This window comes from Varanus komodoensis, unplaced genomic scaffold (assembly GCF_004798865.1).
Source record: "Varanus komodoensis strain SLA01 unplaced genomic scaffold, ASM479886v1 scaffold8, whole genome shotgun sequence".
Lineage (NCBI taxonomy): Eukaryota > Metazoa > Chordata > Lepidosauria > Squamata > Varanidae > Varanus > Varanus komodoensis.
In genome coordinates, this window is record NW_025336481.1 from 10,226,610 (window position 1) to 10,251,054 (window position 24,445).

At 44.4% G+C, this 24,445-nt stretch overlaps 1 protein-coding gene across 1 annotated transcript in view; it reads right to left on the bottom strand.

Annotated features, from left to right (window-relative positions):
• PHACTR3 (phosphatase and actin regulator 3) overlaps positions 1-24,445 on the bottom strand; it is a 228,136-nt gene that overhangs the window by 77,207 nt on the left and 126,484 nt on the right. The window contains exons 6-10 of the mRNA XM_044455418.1: positions 21,645-21,823; position 20,399; positions 13,103-13,309; positions 9,776-9,950; positions 7,209-7,456 (exon numbers count right to left, since the gene is read on the bottom strand). Of these exons, the coding sequence (XP_044311353.1) occupies positions 7,209-7,456; positions 9,776-9,950; positions 13,103-13,309; position 20,399; positions 21,645-21,823 (810 nt within the window). The remainder of the gene's footprint in view (positions 1-7,208; positions 7,457-9,775; positions 9,951-13,102; positions 13,310-20,398; positions 20,400-21,644; positions 21,824-24,445) is intronic.

Genomic DNA, 24,445 nt, shown 5'->3' on the forward strand with positions numbered 1-24,445 from the left:
CCAGGTCTTGAAAAACCTCTCTAGTCCCCCAGGTGAGGGTGTTTATCTAAAACAGCCCCAACCCACTCCTACTCTAGCATAAATATGAAAAAAATCATTGCTAAGCACATTAAAAGTAATGCCTATTCTGGCCCTGACTGTCATTTTTAAAGAAAAACAAAACGATTATTTGCAGCTCATGCCAGAGAAGGGAGATGAAGTACTCTAAGCAAATTTAGCAGTCATGGAATAAAAGGGGATCCCAGCACTAGCTGGTTAAAGAACAGAAGACAGAAATTGGGAACAAATGGTCAGTTCTTCCCAATGGAGGGATGTAACCAGTGGAATCCCTATTCATACATGATCTGGAGTAAGCAGTGAAATGGCCAAGTGAGCTGATGGGATGACCCCAAATTATTCAGGGCAGTTAAAACCAAAAGGGATTGTGTAGCGCTCCAAAGGGATCTCTCCAAGCTGGGAGAACAGGCATCAAAATAGTCAATGCGGGTCAACGGGAGCGAGAGTAAAGTAAAAATCCCAACTTCAAATATAAGCTGATGGAATCTGAAGTAGCAGTGAATGAACAGGAAAGGGATTTTAGGGTTCTAGTGGATATTTCAATGAAAACGTTGACCCAGCGCAGAGCTGCTACGAAAAGGACAAACTCCATATTATGCATAATTAGGAAAGGAATGGGAAATTAAAGTGTTGCAATCTTTTGCAAACCAGTGGTGCACAGTTCTGCTTGCCTCACCTGAAAGGTGGCATTATTGAGCCAGAAAAAGTGCAGAGAAGGGCAATGGAAATGATGAAGGCATGCAGGCAACTCCCCTGTGAGGAGCAGCTTCAACTGGGGCTGTTCTGCTTAGAAAAAGGCAGGTGAGGGGAGACAAGAGAGAGGTGTGTGAACCATGCATGGTGTGGAGAAAGTAGAGAGGGTGACATTTTGCTCCCACCCCCATAATATTCGAAGCTGGAGTCATCCTATAAGGCTGATTGGTGGGAGGTTTAGGACTGATGTAAGGAAGTACCTCTTCACACAACAGATAGTAATCTATGGAATTCACAGCCATGGGAAGTGGTGATGGTCACCAATTTGGATGGCTTTGAAGGGGGATTGGATGGATTCATGAGGGAGGAGGGTATCAGTGGCTACTGGCCTTGCTGGCTACATGCTCCCTCCTTGACCTGAGGTGGCGTGCCTGCATGCACCAGGTGCTGAGGAGCTTGGGCAGGAGGAGCTCTGGCACCCATCCTGCTGGAGGGACCCTGTGGGCAGCTGGTTTGCCACCATGCTAAGAAAGTGTTGACTGGATGGACCTTTGGTCTGATCCAGCATGGCTTTTTATGTTCTCATGTCCTTATTATGTCAATTTTTATTTTTATTTCAGGTATGAAAATGTTTGAGAGCATTTGGATTGCTCCAGGGTCTGTCCCTGTGCCTGAAAACCCAATGTAAAAGGGTGCTGGTTTAAGAGGGAGCCCATTACTGTGGAGGCATCTAATTGGGCAAAGAGATTTGAGAGGTCCAAGTAAGAACAACAGCAGCAGCAGCAACAATCCCTTTCTGCAATCCTCCAATGAACCTGAAACTATAAGTACCCCTATAAATGTGAACACAATTTCCACCCTGGCCACCTGAAAGTGAGCTAAAAGCAAGTCCTGATGCCACAGCCTGTCTGGAAGAAATCCAAGATTTCAGCAGGGTAGGCAGATATTCCCAGTGGGATGCATTTGACTCAAGGCCCTAAGGCATTCCGAAAGTGTCCTCATATGGCAGCTGAAATGCAGGACCCTTTCCTAACCTACCCTAAGGTCTGGAAATACTTCCAAATATTTGGCAAGTATTTTCTCATTCAGGATTAATAATGCTATCTTTGTCCTGTGGTCCCTATACAGATGTACTGGGAATAAGTCCAGCGGAAGTCAATGGGATTTACATCTTGGTAGATGCATAAAGGATTGCACAGTTAGTTTGCTAAGAAAATTTTCAGGAACTGATCTCATGCTTGTATGATCATGTATTTTCATTATTTTATTACAATGTGTGCATTTCAGCTGCTTAACTTATTATAGTAATCAAAATGGTCCTAGTTTAAGCATTCTTTTTGGTGTAAGACAGATGGGTAGAATTATGGGGAAGAAAAGGTAACTACGCTGAAGGGTGGGTAGAAGAGAAAATTGTGTCTTACTTTAAAATGTAACAAAGCAAAAGCACATCATCATCATCAACAACAACAACATACAATACTAGAAATTCTATGGCTTGGATTCAGATTTAGTTGGATTCAGATGGAATAGATACGAGAAGAATTAGAAATGGCTAATGTTAAGTCCCATTGAATCAGTGGGTGTACTCCAGATCCAAGCCAATCAGTTCAGGCCATCTATTTTTACTTCCATAATTATGAATTTATTCATTTATACGAGAGGAATGCTTCTAGGTGTAACTGTCAGAATCCTGGGTCATGGTAGCACCTGTTCTGAAATGCCTGTTACAATTAATCCTCCCATGCTCCATGAACGCAGCGCCACCCAGCGTACAGAATAAAAAACATCACTCAAAAGAACATGAATGAATGGATGGATGTACATGGGAAAGTTGTAAGAGCTAAGATGCTGTGCAGACCTCATAATCCCCTTTCTTCTCCTCCTCCTCCAGCCTACTGAGCTGGAGCCATCCCTGTGAGGTCTATCAAATCCCTTATGCAGTAAGTAGGATACATTATTATTCACCCCTTTCATTTAACTAAAACTCTTTTCATATTCATACTTCCACTACATGTGCACACGCACACAGAGCAGTTTTATTGGTCTCCCAGAATCCATGAACTGTTTGCTAACGCTCCAGAAGGTGTGTTCATATTTCATAATGCACACACCTGCACACGTACACTGTCTTAAGATGTGTCAGGGCCAAACCTGGTCTGTAGGCACGTGTACTGTGCCCTCCCAATTCTGAGTCTATCAGCTCAGGTATTAGGGGTTTTGGGGTATTAGGGGTTTGACACAGAACTGGAGCCAGGATCAGGCTAATGGCAAAGGTTGGACATTACGCATGAGGCTGAGCCGGTAGAATATACTGCTGTGTTGACCAGGCAAGAACAGAAGATCATGCTCCTAGTGTTTGTATTCAGACGTAACCCATCCAAGGGATTCTTCTTGCCAGCCAATTATGGGGCCTCATATTCACACACTTTTCCCAGGATGCAGGGACTCCTTCAACCAGAAGACCAAATCCTATTTTGGAGAAGCTCTCAGGGTATGTTCCAGCATACAGCACTGAGTAGCGCCAGAGTAAAAAAAGGAGGGCCAGACCTCCAGAATACCAAAAATACCCAGGTAGTTTCTCTTAACCTTCTTTCCGCCACCAAATAAGCTTTGGGGAAGTACTAAAGACTTTTAGATTTGGAAGAAACTGCACCACAAAGAGAAGTTCTCTTTGGTGGTTGGTGGAACGTAGCCATGACCTTCTACAGAATTCCAGAGTGCAGATTAGAGCCCTCAGAGTTTGGTTTTGGCTCCCGGGGCTCTGGTTCTGCTCCCCTCCCATCTTTCTCTTCTGCTTCAAGAGGTCCCTAGATAGGCAGAGGTGCAAATAACTCCCCAGGCATCGTCCTGCTCTTAAACCTTCCTGGCTTGTTCACTTACCCATTTCTCCTTCTAATATGATTTGCATCTGAATCTACTTCTGGGTCAATTTCTATGATAACTGGATTTCTTTTGCTTCAGTTGCATCTTCATCCATTCCATGAATCCTCATGCAATTACTTCGTATTTGTATTGGTTTCCCTTCCTGAATATTGTACCAGAAAGAGCTACTAAAATCCTAGTGTTTCTCATGTAGATAACCCTTTTAATTTAATATAAGTGCTGCTTTACTATGCTAGTCATAATTAGAATAACCATTTGATTGTCTTATCCTATTTTATAGGTGCTGAGTGGAGGCCAAGATCCCGTTCGTAGAGGCAATTTGCTCATCACAGTTATCTGTGGATTGTGCGTAATCAACAACGAGCAGAAGTGAGTGTCGGCACGTGCTGCTTACTCCTCACCCCCTGATCATTCCTACCGCAGCCAGGTGGAGCTGCAAGCCCAAGAATGCCTCATTCCTGGGTTGTTGATGGTAGTATCAGAACTAGATATGCTGGGTTTCCGAGGGAGAGACGCTCCCCAGCTGCATGCCATGGCTTATACCTTTGGGCTCTCTCCCTCCCAGTCATCCAGAATTGCACAGCCGGACGCCATGGCCAGCAACTCCAGGAGGGAAGCACCCGGTCCAGCATAGCTCAGTGGACGTGGGTGAACCTGAAATGGGAGCCTAGAGTTTGCCTGCCCCCATTTTTTCTTGACTACCCGTGGCCCATATAACCCACAGAAGCTGTCCTGTTGTGCAAATGGCTCACAGTGACTAGAGGGGCACAAAAACTGCTTCTGCATTTTCCAGCCCCACGCAATCCAGCTCGCCTCCGCACAGAAGGGCCAAGTGGCTTGGCGGAGTTGCATGGCTCGTTCCCATTGGAATAGCGAATGCTCCTGTCATTGGGTCACCTGGAATTCTCCTCTCTTGGGATGCTACTGGTATCAGACCAAACAACTGCAAAACAATTCTTATGCTGTCCTGGTGACATGCCAGTAGGATCTGCAAAATGATGCTTTGCCACACAGTAGCTCAATTACAATTGTGGAAGGTGGTCCCAGGAGGACCCCCAGGTGAAATACTGGCTGGTTGTATTCACACACACACACAGAGAGAGAGAGAGAGAGAGAGAGAGAGAGAGAGAATGAGAGAGAGAGAGAATGATATTAGTAGTTACCCATTCCTAAATTCATTACCTAGAATATTGAAACATGAGGAGAAATGGTGGAGTCCCTCAAGGAAGTAAGAAACCTTTAGACAGATGAAATTCCCAATGGAATTTTGCCCTGGGCCTTTACAGTGGTGGCATCTCAGGGTGCTGGAGTCCTAGACTGAGAGTACCAGGTGCTGAAATGAGGTTGGCGGGAACAGGAATGAAATGAACAACGGTGCTTGTAAACACAAAGTGGTTTAAATACTCCAAAATGGTGTGCAATGCCTCAGTACAAGATGGGGGATACATGGCTCCACAGAACTGCAAAAAAAAAGACCTTGAAGTTGTTGTGGACAACAGGCTAAATAAGAGCCAACAATGTGATTCAGCTGCAAAAAGGGCAAATGCTATTTTGGGAAGCATTAACAGAAGTATTCCAAATCACAAGAAGTAGTAGTTCCTCTATACTCCTCACTAGCCAGACCTCACCTGGAATACTGTGCCCAGTTCTGGGCACTAAAATTTAAGAAAGATGCAGAAAAATTAGAAAGGGTCCAGAGGAGTGCAAAAAAAAAAAAAATGATCCAGGGTTTGGAAACACTGCCCTATGAGGAGAGACTGAGAGAACTGGGCATGCTCGGCCTTGAGAAGAGAAGACTGAGGGGGGACATGATATCCCTCTATAAGTACCTCAAAGGTTGTCACAAAGAGGGAGATGAAGATCCCTTCTTGCTGATGCCAAAGTGTAGGACACAGAATATTCCATTCCAGTTGCAAAAACCCAGATTCAGACTGGACATCAGGAAAAGCTTCCTCACTGTCAGAGCAATACGGCAGTGGAACCAGCTGCCTAGAGAGGTGCTGCTCTCCCACACTAGAGACATTCAAAGAGAAACTGGACAGCCATCTGAGTGGGATGGTGTACCTTGGTGTCCTACAACAGCAGGAGGTTGGACCCAATGGTCTTCATGGCCCCAACTCTACTATTCTGTGATTCTATGATTCTATGAAATACAGCAGCCAGGCAGACTCTTAAAACAAAGAACAACAAATTTAGATCTCAAATGAACAAATGTAAAGACCTCAAAATTATTAGAAAAAGAAAGAAAAACCACAATCAAATTCATGTAAATCATGGGACCGGAAAAAAGTGTCTATTAGTTTAATGGGTACAAAAAATATGAATTGTTCTGGCACAGGAAAAAACATCCATCAGAGCCCCCTGTGACTTATTGAAGGTGGGGGAAACTCATGAAAACTCTTCCCGATTAAATGGAATGGACTTCCCAGTGCCTTCCATCCTGTGTTACAATACGGTTGCATACTTTCTTGACTGTTTTTAACATGACTCAGTACTTAGAATTCTGGTGGTTTTGATTGGTAAGCTGTTATTTTACTGGCTGGGAAGTAACTTGTAATCTAGCACATAACTGGCAGAAGAAATAGTCCTGCAATCTGTGATGAATCCTTCTTTTTAAATCTTGGGGAGGAAAGTGCAATGATCAGACAGGACAAGAAATGACAAGGTTATGAGGAGACAGGAAGGTAGAATGCAAGAAGGTTGGATATAAATGGATGCAAAAGTGAAAGGAAAATAGTTAGTTCTGGCCTGGTTGCGGCAACCATGTGACTGCATGTGGCAGTTAGCCTAATGAGCTGAATAATTCAAATCACTGAATAATACTGAAATATGTATCATACTTACTTTTATCATTTATATCCCATCCTTGCTCACAAGGAGTTTCTAAAGCATGTGCTGCAAATACAAATATTAGTACCATTCTGCTTTGGAATCTTGTGTGTGCTTCTCCTTCTTTTTACTTTAAAAATAAATAGATTTAAGAAAAATATATACAAGTCCTTGAAGAAGTGATCAAAGGAGAATGGGTCTCTAGCAAAGGGCTTGGCTGGCAGACATGGTGCACTTGAGCTGCTGCAGGTCAAGCAAGCCTCCATGTGGTGGCAGCTGCACATCAGGAGAGAGAGTTGGTGCCGCATGGGGGTGTTTTAAAGAGCGCACTGGATCCACCACTGGGCAAATGGGCAGTCATGGGTGAAGTGAGGCGGCATGTTTCGCCACCGAGCGGCTCCCAGTCAGGATTATGAAATCACCAAGGAGCAAAGGGCAGATACTGTCCGGGGCAAAAAGATGATGAAACTTCAGACATCAGGGTCTGAAAAGAAGGCCAAGAGAGAGCCAGAAGTCAGTGCAGAACATCAGTGTTAAGAGGTAAGAGGGAATGCATCCAGCAGCATGAACTTCAAGGTGAGAGGACAGGGGTGAGCAGGAGGGGACCAGAACTGGAAGAAAAAAGGGCAACATCACACCACGACCTTTCAGAATCAAATAACCCATATGGATGGACTAACCAGTCCAGTGGATCAGACCATTAGAATAAGGTATTAGGAGAAGGTTCACAAAATGGCTTTTCTTACCGGAAATTATGGAGTCGTTCAAAACCTCTTCATCCTGATAGAAAACAGAGTCATCTTTGATTTCAGAGTTCATGATCAAGTTCTCTTTGTTCTCGTCGGACTCCTTGACAGAGTTCCGCTTGTTCTCCTGGTCACTGCTGTAGCTCACTGAAGTATCCTTCTCTTTGCTGTGGTCCACACTGGATGTTCTGGATGGGCGGGCATCCATCCGCTTTTTGGGAGACCCTTTGTTTTCTCTTCCATGAAAGCTGGGAATGAAATGCAAAGAACATGGGGCTTGAGACCCAGGGTCAGTAATTCTGTGCCCGAGGAAGGGAAACCACAGCACAAGCATGTTTTCTCTGGTCCATTGCTTGGCACAGGACTTTGTGGGGATCACTGTGGGATTATAGCGCTTAAGATGGGAAAGCAAAGGCGTCAATAGCTGCTGTCGGATGAAGGTGCAAGTGAGCAGTGACTGATGCCTTGTTTTCAGATATGTTAATGTGAAATGCTGGGGTGACCTTTTCAAAGGACACGGTGCGCGCCTCTACTGGAAAAGACCATTCAAGTGAAGCATCATTCTCCTGGCAGTTCAACAGTCTACAAAGATTAGGAAGCACAACATGGATCTATTTCCCATGGCCAAGATTCTGCTGGTTTGGATATTAAACTGATGTGGATCCATTTCCTGTGCCTGTCCCACCCCATCTTAAAGCTCTTGTAGCGTTTCCCAATAGGGAGGTTTGTTAAATTCGTTCAGTGTTTCATGGAAAGCCACACATCTTTTGCCCCATTGTCTGCTCAGTACTGGATTTTTTAATTTTTTGGAATATATGAGAATTTTGTTCCGTTTGCTCAAATGCACCCTTGTGCTGATGCAGATTAGTGCCAGTGCGCTTTAGCATTTGTGGATATGTGACAAAGGAAAACCTATTCTGTTTGAGCTCAACAGATTTTGACACATTTCCAACCTGAAATCCAAAAGCAGTTTCTTTTTCCTAAAAGTTTCTTTCTCAGCTTCTGCAAAATTGCTTGGAAAACCTGTCCATATTGCAGCCTAGAACTGCTTATCTTGAGTGAAAGTTGCATGAATTGCAATTTGCACAAATCAGTGTGGATTCACTGGTGTCAAATCATTGTTGCTGTTCTTTTTGTAGCATTTAATGTGAAAAGTATGAAACCAACCAACCTGCATCTGCACACATTCCAACTTGGCCATGCTGGACTTTCTCAGTTTTGGTTTTGTGTAAAATTCAAGTCTCTGCACCATAATTTATGCAAATATTACATACACAAACATAAATATACAGAATTTGCACAAACTTACACAAGTTACACAAATTGAAGAGCAGAGGACTGAATTTTGCACACACTTTTCCTGCTTTTTACATATTTCTTTTACGTGCAATTATACATATTGTAGCCTATTAAGAAAATGGAAGTCCATATGCTGGCCAGACTTGTGTCAGATCAAATTGGTGCCAGTGCATGTTGAGAGAGTGGAATCTGCAGAGCTGAGCTCAGACAATCCATCAAAGTTTCAACCTTCACATCGGATTCACACATCCTTATCCACATCAATGCACATCAGAGCAAGGAATCACTAGGGCTGATGCAGATCAGTGAAATGTGTGAATTCGCAGAAATCCCTCCAAAGGGTAAAAAGCATGCAAGTCCATGGGTCTACATGGTGTGGAAAAAGGCAGCCTGCTGTGAAATCCAAAGCTCAGATTCGGAGAAATCCAAACTGATTTGCATCTGTTGCAGATTCCCTGAGGCAGCCCTGTGTGACAGGTACAATGTACACAGACTTCTGTATGGATAATCAGCCAAATTCCCCTATGTTCTCCTTTCCTTGACTGAGTGGAAGAAATTGCATGATTCCAGTTTCTGTGCTTACAGACAGGTGTCCTTGTGGAGAATTCATGGGATTCTTCCTATTAAATCTATGGGGAACCTACAGATGCTCCTGCCCTACAGGAATCAAATTTCTGCCTGTTAAAAAACTGAATTGCACCTTTGTTATAGTTCAACAGGATGTTAAAATCGCAACCTTAAATTGTCACTTGTATTTTTATCATCTTTATTATATTTATTAAACCACCCAGTAACAAGTTTTCTCATTTGGTTAGCCTCTGAATTAGGGCCGGAAGAATCTGTCAGTTTTGCTCTCTTCCTATGTGCATTTTTAAAAAAACTCAAATTCTTTCCATCCAGTTCATAAAGAAATGTGCAATTTTTCAGAAGACTTAATGAAAGAAACGACCCAAATGAAGCTATCACCTGTTTGTCCCAGCCAGATTCAACAGGTACAGCTATTCCCAGCATGGAGAAGTTCACACTCTGCCTGCCTGCCCCATCAGAAAGAAAGGTGACAACCCTAATTCAGCACCACAACCATGCACTCAAAGCCCTGGATGACCTAAGCTGCCAGTTTTACCTTCTCCCACTTCCAACAGTTTCATTGTTCGTCTGAGTTGGGCTTTGATAAAGCACTGAGGAATATACAAGTCACCACCGTTGACGCACTGTCAGTTGGTAGCTCCACAGGGCCCACAATGCCCTGCAACAGGTCTAGTCCTTACCTATCCTGCCGGTGTTTGGTGGCCAGAGCTCTGTGAAGTTCCTCAATGACCCGGCTGGGAGGTAAAGGCAGGTGGACGGCAGCAAGGTGAGGAGAGCCGGTTGGCGTTGGATGCTGCCCTCTGAGGTGGGGTTCAGAGACCTTCTGTCCTGAGGGCTGGAAGGGAGCAGCTTGCCCTGAGAGTGGGGAAGAATCAACAGTTACATAATTCTTCAGAACAGTGGATGGAGGATATTTCAAGGCTTCCACATCTACTTCATTTCCTGCTTCTGGAAAGAAAACCATGAAGGGGAATTAATTGTTGAGAAAAGGAGTGGCTCCTACTAAATCCATGCCTGGGGAGCTACTCTGCTACCTTGAGAATGGCAGTTCACCAAGAGGTATTTCTCAATGGAATTGCCCCGTGGCCGGTTCTCCAGTGGAGCTCAGCTTTCTCAACAAGCCATTGATTGCCTGAACAAGCAGTCGCCCTCTATTTCAGGGTAGGGAGCCTCTCTCAGCTGGAGGACCACGCTTAGTTTCAGAAAACATCCAGTGGTGGTGGGACTGAGGCAAAGAGAGAGGGACCAAAGGCAAAAACCAACCAACCGACCCAACTTGAAACCCAACCATAGCATTGCCTGGAAGAGGAAATTTATTAGAATCGATTCCAGTTTGGAAAGTGCAGGTATTGTCCTGCTTTAGCTAATAGGGAAAATATACAATTTTGGACAGTGTTTTCAATTGTCCCTATTTTTCTACAAGTAATTTTGCAAAACAATTATGGAAAGTAAGAAAGCATGTGTGCAGGTCCACAGAATCCATGCAGCTGAGGAAAAGCTGGTCCACTAAGGAATCTATCCATCTGCTTGTTAGAAAGTTGAATTCATTGGAGTCCGTTGTGGATTTCTCCAACATCCCGATTTTCAGGAGAGAAACCGGCTGTATTCAGAAGGGGTTAAAAATCAACATGCAGGAAGGAGCGGCCCCTCTCTGACACAGCAGTTGTTCACCCTCGATTTGTGGAGAGCAACAGCCTGAAGAGAAGAGCTTCCTGTATCCGCAAAGACTTTTATGTGAGGCAGAATGCCGAGCTGAAGCCCTTCTTGAATGCCTGAATAGGGCTACTGTGTTAGGGCCTATTTGCATGCTAGCCACATCTGGGCAATCAGATCTCAGCTTCATAAGCCAAGACACACATACTTTGCCCAGGCCCTTAGCTTCTTCCCTTCTCCATTCCTGGCACATGTTAATGAAGTGCAGAAGTCTCTATTCTTTCCAGCTTCCCATTTCTTCCCAGTCAGATGCATGATAAAAAGACTTATTCATTTCTCAGTTTAGGAAGCTGCCAGAGGCATCTCCAGATTGGCCAGTTAGAAGCCCCATGTTGAGGCTCTACTAAATCATTTGCCATGTGAGGTCACGGCCACGGATGTGCGTCCCACCACCAGAAAGCTGTGGGGCTCACGTGGAAATACCTTTCCAGGCATCTTAGATGCCAATACCATCCCATCAGCAATGAACTCCTGGACACCAAACTGAACCAGGATGCACAGAGCTGACCTGCTCGCCATCATTTGCCATGCAGGGAGATTTGCTGTATTTCTCTTTAAAGTATAATAACTATTTTTACATCTGCAACAATTCATATAAATTAACGTATTTGATGCGACGCAAATCATTGCGTGCGTTGGTCCTGTTTTTGGAGTGGCATTTCCCCTTTTCTAGCACTCCTTAACTAGGACAGACTGTATGCGACACTTGTGTTTTACGCTACCCCTCATTCTGTGGTGTATGCGCATTACGCTTTGTGCACATTAAACCCACCCCTTCCAGCAAGCAGAGAAACTTGTCTGCTCTTACAGGTCTTCCCTGAGGAATTTCTGGAGGCTCTCAAACAAGCTGCAAGCCACAAAACTCGGAAAAGTGGCCCTTCGTGGCAGCGTGACTTACGCCGTGAGACTCTGCCCGCAGGCCTTGGCAGGTAATCTCACAACTAAAGCACATTTTCCATTTAAAAAATGAACAGTTACAGGGGAGGCTCCGCCAAGAGAACAGATCTGCTGAGTTTGGCAATTGCTTTAGCACCGTTTAGCACTGAATGTGTGACTTTTAATTTGGCGATGCTCAAGGAGCCACAAGGCATGTTGTGGATTGGATTGCAACCCAGGTGAGCTGGTCTGGGGCTGGGAAGATGCATTGCTTCCTTTAAACATTCTGAATATTGAGTGGTTCCCTTTGTCTCACTTTCCTTTATTCTTCTCTCCTCCTGCTTGTGGAACAAATGCACAGCTTTGGCTGGCTCGCACTGCTTTGTATCCTCCTATTGACTGTTACCAAGGACCTGGTATTTTGCTTATTTAACATTCTAGGTCATTTGTGGAAATCAGCACAGCCAGTCTTGTAGACACTGGGAGTGAAGGAGGCAGTTATTCTTGACATGCTTTTCAGGGTCAGGGTGGCACCGATGAGAACCGAAAGGGCTCGAAAATGATGGAGCCCAGATAGGGATGATGGCGGAGGGTGAAATTATCTCAACGCTGCTTCCTCCAGGTGTTCAGGCAGAGCATGGGAGCTGGCAGGGTTTGGAAGTGTAGGGAAGAGGCATGGGGGAAGCGCAAGATGAGCCTGGACTGGTCCCTGATCCCATGATGAAGTACTGGGAGAGAGGGGCTACCCAATTAGAGGGTCTGCATAGATCTAGAATGCTGGCCCTTCTCCAGATGGGTGAGGGTCAGGGTTACTGAAAGGGAAGGTTCATGGAAGCAGAAGCCCTGGAGTTGTCCATCAACTGCTAGCAGCTGGATGGGAAACGGAGCGGACATACAAGGAGTCAAGTCACAGTCTTTCCCAGTTTGGTGAGATGCATATATTTCCACATTCTTTTTGATTCTTTTGTTTTGCTTTACTTTGTTTTGGGTGTGATGCCCAAATGGTCATCCTATCCCTTCATCCTCAGTTTGCTATTAACATATATGTGTCACGAACCCCCAGATTTGAAATTTAGTTTTTCCTTTTGAATGTGGGAAAGTTACATTCAGAGTTGGGACGAGGAGCATTTATTCTTGTACCTCTTGCCTCATTTGACCCCGATAGGTATCCAGGAGGAAATAATAAATATTATGTAGCATTGTACATTTCCTACCAAACTCTATTTTAGGTAGGTTCCCACACTACATCAGAATTTGCCCTATTCCTCCAAGTCTGAAGAAGAGGCAGCGGGGCAGAATCTAGGCCTTTTTACATGAACAATCCCTGCTTAGCAGCATAGCCTTTCTTACCCCCTAATGCCAATAACAATGAGCTGAGCAGGCAAATTCTAATTGTATTACCGTTTTAGGAGACTCACCTGGCACAATCTTTGAGACTTTGGGTACAGTCTTGGGTGGTGGGACTGGAAGCAATGGAGGATGGCTGGAGAGCTGTATGGGGTTCCTGTCCATTTCTTTCTGGGGTGATTCTGTGGATCCAGAAAGAAGTAAGGCTTGTGGATTCTCTTCAGAGGCCGGCAGGGTGGCATTTTCCCTTTCATCTGCAGATGTTGGCGTCTTCTTGGCTGGGGAGACAGGACCACATATGGCTGAATTGGTAGAATGTGAAATAGAGATAAAGGCAGTGCAAGGGGAAGGGCAAGCAAGAAATAGTGAAAGTGTGTGAGAGAGAGGAAGTCGTACAGGCATTTGTTGGGGTGCATACACAGCAAAGAACCCACCAAAAGCACGCCCGAGAGCAAATGGCCGGAGTGACAAGCAGTCAGGCTAACTGATGAAGCAACTGCAAACTGTGTTGCAAAGTTCAAAAGGTATCCCTATGCAATCACACCCCTACAAGATATGCACAAGGCCACAGTGCTCTCAGCTCTCTTCCTTCCAAAGATAAAGGCAGCCAGGAAGATTCACTTTGGTGCACTGAGCTGGAATGTCTCCTAGAACGTGGCACAGTGCAGCCATACGGAGCTCCTAGGTCTGTCCTTACCGTCCCTAGATCAGGAGATCTGAAGCTCTTTTGGGCCAAGGTTCAGATTTGGTTTGGAGAAGTTCTAGGGAGTATTTCAGCGGTGGTAAAAGCACAGAGGCAAAAGTGAAAGGGGTGAGATGAAAAGACCACCTTAATTTAGTATAAAGCTCTGACTGCAAGGAGAGGCATTTCATTGTGCTTTGGAACTGGAAAAAAGAAAAAACTATAAAGCCAGGCAACCACTGAGCTGTAAGTAGGCAGGAAAAGGGGCATGGATCTCTGGGGACCAAGAAGGCTGCAGGCCGGAGGTTCACCACCCCTGCTCTAGATGAAGGCCAACATCCCCTCAGCCAGGGCTGCACGAGTTGGCTTTTTCATTCCAAGTACCCCTCGTAATTCGTGGAAGCTTCAGCAGGCATTTGTAGCACGGCCAATGATAGTAATTTTAATTTAATTTAATTTAATTTAATTTAAACAAACATTTATATCCCATCCTTTCTGACGAATGGCTCAGGGCGGCTTACAAATGGGCTCAGCATCACAGCCCACTTCCTGCTAAATGTGTGGGGACTAAAGCTGCCACAACATGGTCTGAAAAGAGAATTCAGAATGGCCTGAGCAGAGAGAGGTCCCGAGCTCCACAGAGAGCTGAACCTGAGGCACATGTCTCCAGGGTGGCTGGAGGAGGAGGGCTTGAGGGCAAGGAGATGGCCAGAATTCTCCACATGCCTCCTCCTTGAAGCTCGTACAGTTGACGGGGGGTTGATTAGTAACAGCAGCATCCTGGCAATGGTGCAGCGTCTTCTCACCTCCTAAGCCCAATAGAAATATTCCTGTCCAGGGTTCCAGCCTTCCTCATGATAATGTAGCATGAAAAGAGCTCAAATAGGTCACGCCACTTCCACCACCAGCAGGACATTTTTATTCATTTATTTCATTCGAGACGTCGATGGTCCCTGAGAACGGAGCGTGAAACCCTCATGTTGGGAGGGTTCCCAGGGTCATGGGTGACCATTGTGGGTTGTGCTGTCTGTCTGGGCCCTTGGTGTGCTGTACTGGGGAGGAATAATAAGGTTTGCTCTTTGCATTTCCCTCAGATCAGCTCTATTTAAGAAAGATTAATCTGGCATTGCCTTTGACAGCCTTTAATGGCTCAGGATCAGATTCCCTTTAGGCCTGCCTTTAGCCCCATGAGCTGGCCTAGCACAAGAACTTGGCTTTGGGGGTATGCTCTTTGCCTTGTTCTCAATGGAAGTCTGGTTGGCAGCTATAGGAGGCAGGGCCTTTTTAGTGGTGAGACCACAGAGCTCTGTCAGGCCCCACCAGTAGCTAAGGTGTTTTTATTCAGGCAGGCTTCTAGCATTGAGTTGTTCTGCAGAGTATAGTGTTGCTGCTTTTTTGCTGTTTCACAGATGTTATTATGGTGACTTTAGCACTGCTTTGGTCAGCTGCTTTGAACTCACACAAATACACTGAAAAGCAGGCAGCTGTGGTTCTTTAGCTCCTTTCTGGAGAGCCGAGAGTGCAGGGGAGAGCCGTGGGCTTGTTCCTTCATTGCTCTGGTCTGCAAATGGAAGCACAGTCCGTGGTCCTGTTCCATAATGCTGTAGTCAAACCACCCAATCCCCAGGTATACATTTCAATGCATATTCATATTGCTACATGGCTTTCGGCCACATCACTCCCTGGAAGGGATTTCCTTAGAAGTTTATTGGATTTTTAAAAGACATCCCAGTTACCTTTCTGGATGCTTTATGACTCAAGGTATTTTTAAAACGCTCTCCTCCTCTCTCCCCCCGTTCCCTTCCCCATCCCCTTCCCTCCATATATTACACCTCCAGCTACTTCACACTATTTGGGTATTTGTTCCTTCCCCCCCCCCCCTTTCTCTCTAAACTTTTCCGGCCCTTAGCAAGTTAGAAATGGGGGTGGAGAGAGAAAAAGAGAATCCTTGTACATCCCACATGAGTGCTGAGACTTTGACCTTTAAAGAAATCTATATATAGGGTATGTCAAAACTGTTAAATGCATATTTAAATGGCAGCAAATTTCAATGGTAAGCAAAAGATGGTGCAGTGAAGTTTGATCTTTCTGCTAATAAGGATCTGACTTTCCTACAGTGCCCTTTGAGGGCAAGGGGGCAGAACATATTCAAATCCAGGGCCACAGGCCTCAGATCCCAAGCCTTGTAGCAGATCACCTTCTGGTTCCCTGCTCACCTACGCTAGTAGGCACACGGCCAGAGACAGGAATTCAGGTTGTGCGATATACTCAGAATCTGCCTGCTTCGGGAAAATTAGAGCGCAAATCCTGTGCTAGCTCCCCGATCCTTACGGCTGGACTTGTTCCGGAAAGGCAGCCTAGAAAATATGTAAATAAAGTGAATCAATCAGGACATGGGGATGCTGAAGCCACTCCATTGAGTGGCTGCGATAGCTGCCTTGGACAAGAGCAACCCATGGCTGAAGCTACAGGAGGCCATGCTAACAACACACTGCAGTGTTCAGTCCCTGTGACTTACAATTTCCCTGTTGAAAACACAGAAATGTTCATCAGATAAACGACCTTAAAAACAGGGTATATATCTAAAGTTTCTGGGGGCTCCTTAGACCCAGTTACTCTTGCCATGGATCATGTCAGTGTTTCCTAACATGGCACCCCCAGTAAGTTTTGACAACAGTTTCCATCAGCTTGAGTAAAAAGGCAACTCTTAGAGAGGAGAAGAATTATGGCCCAAAAATTCATGGCACACCAGTTTGGGGAAAGCCGTTCTATATTTTCATTACTTTTTCTGTTCAACTCACTTGTCCTTCCATCAGAGATAGAGTGTGTTTCTCCCCCATCCTTACCCCCACATTCTATGGTAATGAACTGGAACAATGGCCCACCTCGCATGTTATTACTGGAATGAACAGGATGATGATTATAAGCTTCCATAAACATTACAAGGATTAGAATTCTGATAATAACTCTAATGCCTAAAGGACACAATGAAGCTTGTCATGACTAGGAGCACAAGACATATGTATTTTTTAATCTTAACTCTCCCTGGGGTCCTGTTTGGATCTAAAAGCAACTCAGACATTGATAGATACATTCTGTACATGCCTACTCAGAAGTAATTGAGGTATTGAGTTCACTGGGGGTTACTCCCTGATAAGTCATAGCCTTAGTCTTAGGAATTTAGCCTCTGGTCTTAGTGAAAGAAATAGAATGGCGTGGAGTCGTGGCTAATGAGGTCCCTTGTTTTCAGTCGTGACTAACTTGCACTGAACCGGTTTAAATATGTGGAACGGTGCATAGTAAATTAAATCAAAGGGAATAGTGTTGAGGTTGCCCATCTGTCTCCCGGCCCAAATCACAGAGGGCAGAAAAAGGAGGGAGAAACCTACTGTAAATACATTTTCTTTAAAGGAAAAAAAATATTTCTGATATACTGTAAGAGGTATTTGCCACCTACTGCTTTTCAAAACCTTTTTCCAATAGGTATTCTTACAAATCTATCAGAAAAGTTCTCCATTATCTGTCCCCCAAGAAAGCAAAATACATATCCCAGGTTTTCATTACAATATGCCTATGGTGCAATAAACCATGCCTACATAAATATTTGATGCTCAGTCATAATGGGTCTACTTTTGGAGCGACATGCTGCGTGAAACGCATGCATTATTTCTCAAGGGAATAAGCCACTGGTCTGTGAGACAAAATACATGACTCCCTGCAGAAATGCTTTATAACTACCTATTGGAGATAAACAAGTCAAACAATCCATTCCTTGTCCTTCCTACAGGAGAAATATTACTCAGTTCCCAGATTGGGACAATATTGGGTGTTACCACAAGGTTTGGATCTCACCTTTCTCTGGAAGTCTGTTGCCAAAGACATTCTCTGGTCATTCAGATCCTTAATGCCCTGCACTGCCTTCCAGACTGGACTAGTATCCATCACACACACCTTGACATATCCTGCAAAGCCCTTTATGTCCTTTTGATTCCATGCCCCAGTATGAATCTCTTGTCCTCGCCCTTGACCATAATTCCTGTCGTTCATTACTCACACACAGCACTCTCCCACCTCCCTGGCTGCCCAGAGACAGGACCACCAGGCCAGCAAGAGAGGCTGGGCAGTGCCATGACCCAACTGCAGCAGGCAAGTTGCAGTATGAACTTCCAATGAGCTGTCCATGGTACTGAGCCTCAACCTAGAATAGGCTTGGAACTACAGATTGCTCCTTTTAAAAATCAGCCTATGTTCTGGAGTGGATATATGGAAGCTATCGGCCTCCATGGGTTACCTCCTGCATGTTTCCCCAGACCCTTGGTAGCATGAATTGTTTTGCCACAGGAACCCACAAAGGCGTCCTGTTGCTGCTATTAATAAGCTACCCCAGAATCCATGGCTTCTTATTAGCCACCCTGTGGTCACATGCACTGGGTCACTGGCTCTTGGCTGAATTTGTAGGAGATGAAACCTAAACCATAGGAATTATACTCTGATATCAGCTGCTCAACATTTTCAGGTTGCATTCACGTGAAGGTAAAACAGCTTCAGCATCAAATATTGAACAAAACTTTTTTAAAGTACTATTTATCCAGTTCATCTTTCTGGTGTTCTCCACTCCAGAATCTGTTTAGAAGTGGAGCAGGAAGCACATGCTGAAAATAAATAATCATACACTCCCATTAAAGTCTCCTTTTTTTGTCTTGCCATTTGAACAATCAAGATGAGCTGATATGAAAGATAAGCTGAACTTCCCAGATTGTGCACCAGTTGCTACTCTAACCCACTGATACAACTGAGAGCAACCTTCTCTGAGTGGCTTACAATTTTGCACAATTTATTGGATTGCAATCCTTCATGTCAAGGGCTGCATTAAAGGCCTGGCCATGCATCTTGCACCTTAAAGGTGCACTTGGTTGAGATGAAACACAGGGCCCTTTCCTTGTGCCACTGAGGTTATGGACCCCCTTTTCCCCAAGAGGCTCCCTTCATTTAAAAAACGTATTAAATATGCATGTCAAAGGTACAGTTAATGCAAAGTGGGGTGGAAGGAGCCAAAGAAACAAACCAGCAATGGCCAGTGACTAATCCAGGATATAGGTATGTAGTTGCAAAGAAAAAACAAAGCAAAAGAAGAGGCAGATGACTGTGGAGAAACAATGCTGATTGCAGCAGTACAACAGATCAATCAAGCATTGAACTCTCTTTCCTGATATTCCATATGCCAGTTATCTTGAGCCTGTTTATATCAAGAGTCCTTTATCATAGAAAGTGTATAACTCACCATGATGCCCCGTGCTTTCTCCTTTTACTAGCAGCAGGTGGCAAGCTTAGGCAGCTTGGACCCTCAATTGCTGAAGGATTTAAAGGTATGCCTGGGAATCTGTTCAATAAGCTTTTTTATAAAAATCGAAACAACAAGTTCAGCTTCCTCGACTTGTTCTCCTCCCTCTCAAACGCAAGTCCTTTCTAAGCAAGTGATTGTGCCGAGAAGTTAAATTACGTTCTCATTTAATTTCTTTCTTCGCCATGATTTCCATGGACCAGGGGCCATTTTTCATGTAACATCTGGTGGAGGGGGGGGGGCGTGGCAGTGGTACACACATCCTGCATGGTGGGAAGAAAATCTCTCAGAAAGTCAGAACCCTCATCCAACTGTGCCCAGCTGCTGTCTGGGTAGGAGCTCATCCCATCTGGGGAGCCGAATCATCCATCTTGCATCTGGAGTTGCCTGCAATGATCCCAGTGCTCAGACTTGCATTTAGGGCGCATATCAGATTATGCTAGCAGGGGAAGAAAGCTCAAATTGCAAACATTCCTTGCTGTCCTAGCCCTTTTAAACTTTCAGGGAGCTGAGACAGTATTTTTATTTCAGCTAGGTTTTGAATGAGCTACAGGTTTTTGTCTCACCTCTTGACTTTGCTTGAACTGCTGTTGTTTTTTCCTCCCTGTGCTTGGTTCTATTGCATTAATATTGGTTCAACAGCATTTCTGTTAGTTCATTGTAAGCTGGAGGCATCCCCCATTCTATGAACTAGAAAATGATTTAACATATAGGTAACACAGTGTTATAGAAGATAAGGAGTGTGGACAATCCTGATGGGTGCCACTTTCCCATTAAGCGGTTAGTTACAATCCTTTAATTCCCTCTTTCATATTCTTATCTGAGAGTCAAGATCCCACATTGCAACAAGAAGATAACGTCTTTTGTATGGCAGTTGTTTCCACATGCTAAGCAACTTGATGTTTTTCTCCACATCCCACACATGCGAAGGAAAGCTTTGTGCTGCCATGACGAATGTCACTTCTGCGATCCTACCAAAGGTGAGTGGATCACCAAATGCTGCTTGATTTATTTAAGTAATTAATTTCTATTTCACCCATTGGTCAGGATGACCCTCTAGGTGGTTTACATAATAATGTAATTGCATGGACATTGCATGGACTTCTCAAGAGCACAGGCTGCTGGTGCGGACCAAACCACCCTGGGAATGCAGGAAGGTGGCAATTTTAATCTCCACATGGTGTGTTGGGAGGTGGCTGCCACCATTTCCATGGTTATAGCAGTCTTTTATGGATCTACCACACTGACCATGGCAGCTATATGTCCATTGTCCACCTAGAGGGACTGGCTTGTCTGCTCTCCACTTCCATGCAATTCCTTCTGGGACCTTATCCTATCAGCTACCCTGCCTGGTCCTAGAGAATACTTTGTAAAGGTTACTGGCTGTGGAATCTTGCACCACAGACTCAACACGATCCTTCTCAATGAGCCACCTCTGAAGGAAGTGAGGCGGGTGGCTACGGGGGGAAGGGCCTTCTCAGCTGTGGCACCTCACTTGTGCAATCAGATTCCCAGGAAAATATGCCTGGCACTGACACTATATACACTTCATTGCCAGGTTAAAACTTTGTTATTTTCCTGCCACTTTTAATTGTTGACTTTCTAGTTTTATATTGCTTTTAAATGGTTTGGTACATGTGGAACTGTTGTTATTACTTCTTGTTCTGTGTTGTTATTGTTATTACATAGGCCTGCATGCCTTTGTACCCAGATGTTTTTATTGCAGGCAAATCTTTTTAAAATTGTATTCACTGTTGGATTTGGTATATTTTAATTATATTCTGTAAACCATTTTGAGAGCATTATGCTAATCCAGCGGTATATACATGATTTAAATAAATAGATGAGATGGCGAGCATTTTCCTTAGTGTCCAGTGAATGGTCTCCCTAGAAAGAGAAAATGGCTGTAATCTGGAATGCCCAAGGGCCAAGTTTGGCCTTCCGGGGTTCTTCAGATGGCCATGCCTCCTTTTCCTGCCTGCACCCCTTCCCTTACGCTGCTGAACTTTTTTGGTTTCCCCTTTTCATGCTTTCTTTTTGTATCCTAAAATGCCTTTCCGAGGACCATTCTGACCAAGGGCCTGTCTAAGATCTGCCTAACAGGGTTGTTGTGGGGATAAGACATCGAAGAGAAGGAGGCGTATTCTATAAACTGCTTTGAGTTCTTTGTAAGAAAAAGGCAGGATAGAAATCTATGAAATAAATAAATTAAAAAGTTAATGTTTTGGTATTTGGGCCACCATCTCACCTTCCTTTCAGCGTACCCACTCCTGGAATGGGGCACCTGAAGGCGTCTCTGAAATGCAATTTGGCCAACTGGCAGGAATAGGCCTGGTGTCCCTGCTCAAGCCTCATGAATATATTCACCCAGAAAATGCGCTGCCTTCACTTACTTGCCCATCACATGCAGACTTGCTCAAGACACAGAACGCTCAGTAAAATGTCAGGGAATATCTGGTGTAGAAAATTTAGAATGGGTTGCCATGGCAGCCACAAAGGGAAACTCAGCAGAGCCAGCACGGAGACCTTTGGTGGCTTCGGACAGCGATGGAACGGAAAGGCCAACTGATATTGTTTCATAGCCGATAACTGAATCTTCTCTCAGCTCTTCCGAATGCAGCTCCTCGCCAAGTGAGGTGGCATCGGTTGTGGCTGATATATGTTCCTGCCGCATCTCTTCTGAGGTAACTGCCTGGCATGAGGGGACTGAAGGGTCACTCAGCATTGCTCTGGTGGCACCGTCAGCAGGGCATGCTTTGCCTTCAGAATCTAGGACACCACGACATTGGATCATTAGTTAAGCCATGAATGAGTTAACTGAAGCCCACTTTCCCAGGTCATAGTTTGGAGTCGAAGGGGTACCTCACCAAGTGGATTCTTGACTGGGAACCACCCCCTGGGGACCATCACTTGAAGGGGGGTATTGACATGTCTGGAATACATGAATAAGGACAGATCCTATGCATGTTTAGGAAAGAAATGCTGGCTGGGGAATGCTGGAAGAGGCTGGACCTTTTCTGTCCACACATGCATCGGATTGTGCAGTACATGACGCGATGCTTGACTGCCACAATACTGCGGTTGGGAAGGACTACCATGGATGCAATCGCATGCCTAGCATATTACACATGATCATGAAAGAGATCTATAACTATGTGGGTTGGGGAGTTCACAAAAGGAGAGGAATGCTTGCCTATGCATGGTGGAGGGGCAAAGACTGGGAACAGAGACGAATGAACAAGCACTGCTGATGTTTCAGGGATTCTTCATCTTGCCATTCACCCTGTGCCCAATTCCCATTTCCATTTGCAATCATTGCACACTCTGCACAAGCAAGAAATTTGCACAATATTCTCAATCTCCACAACTTTCCTCCATATACCAAAGCAGGGCTTTCAGTCTGAATGTGGGAACTGAATGCACAGCACTGAAATGGAAACATTCTTATACATCCCCAGTTGGAACAGGAGGAATATCTATAGACAGTGAAAACCACTTTGCATCACATGCAAGAATCAGAGCCTATAGCAAGACTGGGGAGCTGTGCCTCCCAGAGGCTGTTGAACTTGGACTCATATCAGTTCCAGCCAGTATGGTCAATGGCCAGGAATGTCGGCAGTTGTAACATAGCAGCATCTGGAGGGCCACCAAATCCCTTGTCTATGCAGAAAGAGACATTGGGCGAAACAGATGGAAGCAGGTGGAGAGGCTGGGCTATACAGGGGAAATCTGACCTCTGACCCTGACACTTAGTCCAGCCTCCCAGGGATTCTGTAGGGGGAATTCAATTTGCTTTGCGTGCTGAATGCATAGAGTTGCATTGTATCTCCTTGGAAGTCATTGCAACACACACAGGCACACCACAGTACAATGACATTTGATGAGAATTAGGCTAACTTGTAAATGTAGCATAACGTAGACATCAGAATGGCCTTGCTAAATATCTTTCGAACAGATTTCAAAGAGACAGTACTTAAGGCTTTGATTGCCTTTGCACCTTTACAGCAGCCCAAATAAATTTGGCTGCATAAAAGGGGTAAAGTCCTCTTTTCATTGCAGTTTGGCTATATGAGACCGTAAGGAAAAATGAATTGTGTAGATGGCAAAGGACCAGAAAAGGAAACAAACAGATGAAACTATATTGCTTCCCTTTTGAGTAAATGCAGATTTTCTTAACTACAATAGTAACATTGTCTATTGACCCCAGAAAATTTAAGCTAACCCTATAGAAAACATAGCTTGCTTTTTACAATTTTAATGTTAATGTGATTTACATGATTGCCATGTATGAAATTACATGGATGATTGAGGAGTTTTCTAATGGTGGAGGGTGAATCAGCACCTTGGACAGCTCCTTAGGTACGTGCCCAGATTCCCAGCAGACCACAATCAAGGCTGCATTGAATGCTACAGAATAGGCATTTCTGCATAGGAAAACACACAGCAGATGACAAAGATGGAATTAATTTCCTCTCTACATATTGTAGAAAATAAGTATTGGCCATTAGCTGTCCTGTACGTAGACAGAAACCAAACAAACTCAGGTGTGATTGTCAGACTTGATGTATGGATTGCTTCATAACAAATCGTAAAGAGATTCCAGAGATTCATGGGTTGGTAATGTCATAGTATTCACTCAACACATGTCAAGGTTATATAAAATGTCTTGAGAACATCACGTCTCACTATATTACCAGAAGCCAACAGAAATTTCACGTGCTACTCACATATCTTTTCAATAACTATATTACATTTATCCTGCATGTACCCCCATGGTGATCTGTTTTAAAAGGGTCCTTTCTGTATGTGCTGATCCCAATGACTAATTGTACAAGACAGAGTCCTGAATATTACAAAAGATTACAAATTCTTGTGTAAACAATCTGATGATTGTTTATTTCTATGAGTCCAAAATTTATAAGCTGCTTTACATCTAAAAAAATATTCCCAAGCTGTGATTAATTCTGGTGGTGGTTGATCAAAGTACAGAAGCATAAAACATTTAAAATCAAATTATAGCAATCACAGAAGTTTTTTTTTTTTTAATAAAACAGGCATTTAGCCGTTGCAAAACAGGGAGAAAAGTTGGCATCTGCCTGACAACAGATGGCAGAAAATGCCACGGAGAGGAGGCCAGTGCAACAAAGGCCCTGCTGTGAATGGAACAAAGCCAACCTCAGGCCCAGGCAGAACAACCAGGATTGCCTTACTCAATAACCTCAGCAACTGAGCAAGTTGATAAGAGGGAGAAAACGCTTCCTCAGATCTCCTGGTCCCATTTTTTTATGGTTTATACACCAGAAACAAAAACTTAAAGCTGGTCCAGTAGCAAAGGTGTCATAAGCTGAAAGAAAGCAACTCTTGACATCAGCTGAGCTGCAACATTTTGCA